Source organism: Trypanosoma theileri, assembly GCF_002087225.1.
Source record: "Trypanosoma theileri isolate Edinburgh chromosome Unknown TM35_Tth_2_V1, whole genome shotgun sequence".
In the NCBI taxonomy this organism is placed as follows: Eukaryota; Euglenozoa; class Kinetoplastea; order Trypanosomatida; family Trypanosomatidae; genus Trypanosoma; species Trypanosoma theileri.
The window spans coordinates 842,883-849,631 of record NW_021639844.1 but is presented as its reverse complement, the minus strand read 5'-3'; the positions used below and the strand labels follow the sequence as shown (position 1 = coordinate 849,631).

General features: G+C 37.3%; 4 protein-coding genes across 4 annotated transcripts; all 4 read left to right on the top strand.

Annotated features, from left to right (window-relative positions):
- Positions 1-294: 294 nt before the first annotated feature.
- Positions 295-1,215, top strand: TM35_000024170 (uncharacterized protein; the record flags this gene model as incomplete). Its single annotated transcript, XM_029021735.1, has 1 exon — positions 295-1,215. One exon carries the CDS (start codon positions 295-297, stop codon positions 1,213-1,215), a length of 921 nt encoding a protein of 306 aa, XP_028887157.1.
- Positions 1,216-2,466: 1,251 nt separating this feature from the next.
- Positions 2,467-2,898, top strand: TM35_000024160 (uncharacterized protein; the record flags this gene model as incomplete). The annotated part of the gene is made up of 1 exon (XM_029021734.1): positions 2,467-2,898. The coding sequence occupies one exon, from the start codon at positions 2,467-2,469 to the stop codon at positions 2,896-2,898; it is 432 nt and encodes a 143-aa protein (XP_028887156.1).
- A 658-nt stretch (positions 2,899-3,556) lies between these two features.
- Positions 3,557-5,329, top strand: TM35_000024150 (GPI mannosyltransferase 3; the record flags this gene model as incomplete). Its single annotated transcript, XM_029021733.1, has 1 exon — positions 3,557-5,329. One exon carries the CDS (start codon positions 3,557-3,559, stop codon positions 5,327-5,329), a length of 1,773 nt encoding a protein of 590 aa, XP_028887155.1.
- A 410-nt stretch (positions 5,330-5,739) lies between these two features.
- Positions 5,740-6,489, top strand: TM35_000024140 (uncharacterized protein; the record flags this gene model as incomplete). The annotated part of the gene is made up of 1 exon (XM_029021732.1): positions 5,740-6,489. One exon carries the CDS (start codon positions 5,740-5,742, stop codon positions 6,487-6,489), a length of 750 nt encoding a protein of 249 aa, XP_028887154.1.
- Between the last annotated feature and the right edge of the window lie 260 nt (positions 6,490-6,749).

Below are 6,749 nucleotides of genomic sequence, written 5' to 3'. Positions count from 1 at the left end.
TTTTTTTTTTTTTTTAATTCCTCTCATGTATTTCCTGTTTGTTTTCTTTCTTTCCTTCACTTTCAGTAATTTGGTGGTGGGAGGGGGCGGAAACTACCCAAATTATACCGAAAAAGAGATCCACAGCAGGGCCATCTAACCACATACACATACACAGAGACTATACGATATATACATTACTTGTAGGGTAGTCTAATCAGTAAACTCAGAGAAGGCGCTACGAGTGTGTGTATACACTCTTCTCTTATATTATTTTTATTTTATTTTTCTATTTCTCTCGCTTCTTACGGTGTGATGTTCCGCACTGCATTTATCTGCCGTCGACGGGCGGTGGCGCTCTTTACATTTAAACACTTTCGTCCCCGCCGTCGTCTTCCCATGACGCCGGCAAATGTCCCTAACGTCTTTGCCGAAACATTAGACCCGCGCGATCGGCTGTTGCGGCAGTCAAGTGCGGGCGCCGGGGCCTCGCGGTTTTTGGTGCTGGACGGGCAGCAGCGTGTGCGTGGTGTTTATCACCCCGTCTTGTGTCTTCCATACCCCCGCGATGGCGATGGGGTGCTTGGCATCACAGTAGAGACATATATGCAGCGGGTGCAGGAGAAACAACAACAACGAGAGCAGAAGAAGGAAGAAGAGGGAGAAAGTGCGGCGGCGGCGGGTTGTGTGTTTGTGGTGCTCGCCCACGGGAATGGACTCACAGCGGCCGCGTACGCCGCAGACGGCGCCTGCACAATGCTGCCAATGCATGTGAAGATGACAGGCACCACTACGTGTGATATGCGGCCATTCGTTGGGGCCGCCCGACTCGCAGATGACTTTGCTGTTATGACTGCAGAATACTTTGCGGATTGTATTCAACCATGCAATACCTTTCTCTTCCTCTCCAACACCAATAGCAGCAACAGCAGTAATGCCTCTGTTTGTACCTTTGGCGGAATGCGAGCCGCATGGCGAGAACGGGGACTTGATGATGTCTCCCCACTCCGTTTCGATGACCCACGCTGGGTTTCACTCCCAGACACGGTTGTTCGTCAGCCGTACAATATCTCTGGGAGTACGAATGATAATAATAACAATAGCAACAACAACAACAACAACAACAACAACAATAAAACGCCGTTTTTTGAACGAGACATCGATGGAGACCGCGTGCCAACAGCTGCCGGACTTGCCGCTGGTATGCAGGCGGGTCTGCTTGAGTTAGATACATAGTATATGGTGGTATCCCATATCTAAGGAAGAAGGCGATATTTGATGGGGGGAAAAGGCAACGGGAAAGAAAGAGAAGGGAAAGGAGTAAGATGAGGAAGAAAGAAAAAAAAAAAAAAGAAGTCAATTGTGTGTATTTTTACACCCTTGACCATTGTTTTTTTTTTTTTTTTAGTGTTTTCTTTTTTATCATGCTCTTGTTTTTATTTCTCAGGAGAGAATAGACACATATAGATGCCTATAACATGAATGGCTTGGTGTATATCATTGGTTTTCAGATTGGTATTAGTGAAATATGTGAACAGGAATAATGAGTGGTGTTTGTGTTATTCGAGGGAGCGAATGAGAAGAATAACACACAATATATATATGTATATATATATATATATATATATATATATATAATACATAAATCCACATCAGATTTACGTCCTATAGAGAAAAAAAAAGAAGAAGGAAGGAAAGAAAAAAAAAAAATCGCATTCTTTGAAAGAAAAGAATTGTCGTGTATATTTGTGGTTGTTTATAGAGCTAATTTAGAGGAAGCTCTTCGCCCATATAAAATATGGGAAAAAAGACGATATATGTCTTTTTCTCCCTATATTGAAATTCTTTTTTATTTATTTCTATATACCATATAGTCAAGTTTTGAGAAGAAAAAGAAAAATAGACAGGAGATGAATAATTGAGGGGGAGGAACGGTGTTTCCGAGTTCGTGTGTTCATGGTTTTTTATATACCACGTTAACAAAGGACTGAAACAAAATAAATGCGAAGAAAAGCAAATGTAACCGGAGAAAACCCTCCATATATACAACTACCGTTTATAGAAGTTTTTTTTTTCTTGTTTGCCTCCTTTTTTTTTTGTTTAACTCTCCTATTCTCTGTCTCTTTTTCTTTTTTTTACTGCGTGCGTACACCCATTTCGTTTGAGAGATTGGTAAAAGAAAGAAAAAGAAAAGAAAAAAACTTTCTCTTCAACCGTAGGTGTACGTAAAACAAAACAAAAAAATAATATCACAATTTGCTGGCAGCAGCAGCAGCAGCATTTTTTTTTTTTTCTACGTTTAGAGTTACTTTTATCATATATATAAATGTTCCTCTTTTCTCTTTTGATAAATATATATATATATATTTAATGTGTGAAACTCATATATTGGTAGTGAAATTTTACCTTCACTTCATATGATTATTTTTTCTTTTTCTTTTGCTCTTTTGATGAAATAAAAGGAAGGAAACAAATCATTTTAAACCAATGCGTCGTGCCTGTTCATTCGCCTCTTCCTCTTTGTACTGTAGTATATCCGCATCTGCGTTGACCCACGCGGCGCGGACTATTATTGCATGCAAAGGTATTGTTGAAAATCGAATTACGAAACACTACTCAAACCGCACAGTCGCAGAAGCGAAAGCAGAGCGAGAGGCACAAATAGCAAAAGTACGTCATCCGAATCCACGTAATCAAAAGGAAGAACTCAGTCACCTTACACATCAATGTAGTTTTGAATACATCCCAGAGTTTCAACGCTGGGCAAATGATATGATGGCTGTTTATAGTGACCCGCAAGCGTATGGACATGATATGGCTTATCATTATCATCGGATATGGAAGGCAAAGAGTCCAACAAGACGTGGTATTGAAGATGGTAGTGGTGCATTTGAGGTGTGTAAGATTCATCCAAAATAGTGTGTAGGTTAGAATTATTTACTCTCGAATAAAATAGGCTTTAGGGGTGGGGTAGTACAGTGTGGAAGAAGAGTATATATATGGAGGGATATTGAGTAGAAAAAGAAAAAAAGGGAGTATAAATAATTTGGGACGTGAAGTATAGGGAAAAATATTTTATTTTTGGGGAGTATAGGGGTGAATATTAGAGGATTAAATTTGAAGGATGATTAGTTTTAGTGATTGTACTGCGTTATGTCAGTATAGAGCATCAATTTTCTGGTTCAGTTTATTGAATTATTCCTCTCTCTATGTGTATTTGTCTCTCTGTCTGTCTCTGTGTGTGTAGGGGTAGGTAGGTAAGTAGGGATGGCTGTATGATTGTCAAAGTTTTTTATTTTTTTTTATGTATTTTTTATTTATTTATTTCTATCTTACAGTCAACATCCTTTTTTACTTACCCCCTACATATATATATATATATATATATATAATCTTTAATTTTTGTATTGATTACTAACCCTCCCGTGTTCTTATGTATGCACGAATCCACTCATGAATGAACTCGAACAATATATATATATATATATGTTTTTCTTTTTCCTTTTCTTTTCTTTCCTTTTTTCATCTGTATTATGTTAGAGTAGTACGCCTTTATTTATTTATTTGTTTTTTATTTATGGAAATGCGTCCGACAAAGCAGACTGAACTCTCGAGGGAGTGTGCTCGTATTGAAGCCTCGGGTTGGCTTACCTCATCTACTCTGAAGAAACCTAAACTCGCGTGGTACGCCATCGTTGTAGTATTTTTTTACCGATTGTTTCTCTGTGTTTATGTTGTGACAGCGGAATCACCGGATGAATGGTGGCAGAGTTCTGAGGTGGCGTACCGTATGGTTTTTGGTAAAGGACATCTTACATGGGAATGGCATTACGGTTTGCGTTCTGTTGTTTTCCCTGGATTTCTTGCCATTCCTTATTTTTTGCTTAAGCAACTGGGATTAGATACAGCTTGGATGATTTGGTTTGTGTCACGATTTCAGCAAGCATTAATATTAACAGGTATAGATCTCTGTGTTTTTAATCTAGGTGCCATTTTGGATGTGGTATTAATGAGATCAATATTGGAAAAGGAAGAAGAAAAAGAAAAGAATGAACCAGCTCCTTTTATTTTGTTGACATTAAAAGATGTAATGGAAACTAGAAGAATGTATGGATCTGTTTCTTCGTTTGCACTTTATCTTTCTTTGTGTAATTGGTATATGATATTTGCTGGTGTTCGGGTTTATAGCAATGTTCTTGAAGCTCTTCTGTTTTTGCTAACATTACAGCAACAGAATTATGTGCGTTTTTTGTTGCTTGCTGGATTAGCATCTGCATTTCGTGTAACAGCTTCTGTTGTTATTCTTCCACTCTTTTTTATGCATGTGGTTTGGGCATTACGTGGTCGAGGTATTATTAAGGGACTTGGATACATCCTTTTCTGGGGTTTATTTTTGTTGATTGTTATATTGGGTTCCCTCGTGATTAGCGATAGTTTATTCTATAAGGAGTTGACCATTACACCACTCAATTTTATTCGATTTAATGTAATTCAAAATGCGAGTCAACTATTTGGAAAGCAGCCGTGGTATTACTATTTCTTCCCATGTTTACCCTTACTTTTGGGACCACATATTATCTTTTTACTTTCCGTCCCTTGGGTGATTTTACGTCAAAGAGAATGTAAAATAGCTTTATGGGGTTTAATTGGCTTATTATGTGCTGTGATATGGACAATGTGTTGTTACTCCCTTATTGATCATAAAGAAAATCGCTTTATTTTCCCTGTACTCCCATTATGCTTTATTATCATCGCTGTTGTACTTTCACAATGGTACTATAAATACCGTGTGGTTCGCCTTCTTCATCGTAGTTTTATGCTACTAAACTTGTTAATGGCATTCTTCGTCTGTTGTATATATCGTCGAGGACCACTTGATGTTATGGAGGAAGTGCGTAAAGGTCCACTCTTACATCGTATGGATATTATTAGTACATGTTACACCACACCGGGTTATAGCTATATGCATGGGAAGGTGCGGCATCTTGGTATTATTGACTGCCCGGTACATCTTGACGAACAAACAGGACTTCCAGCCCTTACAGAAGATATTATGTTCCGTCGATACCCAAAAGAATATATTTTATGGAAATATGATGGAATTCAAAGTTTTAATAGGAGTAATAAAGATGAGAATAAAAAAGCGGATGAGTTGCAGCAAACTGTTAAACCAAAATCAGCATTATATCCAGATGTCATGGTGATGTTTAGATATACTGCTCAGATGATAAAAGAACCTTTTTTGCTTAGACACGGGTATAGACTTTACCGCTCGTTTTTTCATGCGCCATTTTCCTTGGAACCGTATGAAGATTCTTACATTGAGATGTGGGTTCGAAGGGAGGCCTAGAGCTTCTTTATGTAATTAATATATATAAAATAATAATAATAATAATGGGTGAATTGATTATGTTAAATTACCGTACCGATGTTGCCTGTGTGTGTGTGTGTGTGTGCTTCTTTTGTTTTTTGTTTTATTGTTTGTTTTCCGACTCTTTTGTAGTTAACTGTTCTAGAATTTTTTCTTTGTGGTACACACTCATCCCTTCTCTGGAAATTAGTGTGTTGACTCCACTTTGATATGAACTATGACTGTGTATGTGTGTGAATACTAGTTCGACAACGTATGCTCTTCTCTCTTTACTTTTATTCTTTTTACTGTTCCATACGCTCAGACGAAATATAAATAGAAACATATATATATACACGAAGAAAAAAAAAAAAAAGGAAAGGTAGAGTGAGTATATTCGCTGCTCACATATGCAGCAAGAGAAGAAGGAACGGGGTCCCTCTCCATTCTCTTCTTCGCCTGAGGCCGCTATTTCCTTTTATTTTCAACAAAAAGATGATGAACTCCTTTGTGCCTTTGGTCCGGACTTTTTCGACGGCGCTCGCAAAGGTGCTGCTGGTGGTGGTCTCTTTACCGCGTGGCTCACACGACGTACCTTTATTGATATCAAGGAAGATTATAGAGAGTATGAAGTGACACTTCCACAACATATGAGAGATAAGTGTTGGACACTCACGCGAGGATTTCGCACACGTCCTTTTTTTACGCTTGGTTGTGTCTCACTAGCACTGACTACATTAATGAAATCTATCAAGTTTTCTCTGGCTAATTATCGTTATCAGGAATTTGTTGAGGATGATATTGGATTTGAATTATTACAAAAAATGTACTCTAATACCCCTGGAGGTGATGAAGATTTTAAGAAATTTTTAAATGAATCATTAAAAAATCAAAACTCACCAGTAACATCTATTATTAATGATGTTGCTAATACCCCTAGTGTGGTTACTACTTCTACTTCTGCTTCTGGTGTTCTTAATAGTAAAAAAACAACCCTTACAGATGCACTTATAGAAGATGCTACAATCTCGCGTGAACAAAAACCACCTTCTTTTTGGGATGGTGTGGCAGTTGGCCTTATGGGTTCTGTCATGGATTGTTATTTGCCGTCAAAACCCATTTACAGTTACTATGGTATGCGATGTGGAATGAGGATCTGAAGTTTTTTTAATTTTATATCGTTGTTTTTTTTTATTTATTTTTTACTTTGTTTTTCATTGTAAATGAAGAAATATATTTTGACAATGTTGAGTGTTTTAAAAAAAAAAAAAAAAAGTTGAGGTTGTATATCTGTTATCTGTATTTTCTTTTTTTTTTCTCTTTTTTTTTATTTTTCTTTACTTTGGTATTTTTTTTTTTTTTTTTGATATATTTAACTGGGTGTGGGGGTGAGTGAAGGTACAAAAATAAAAACAATAAC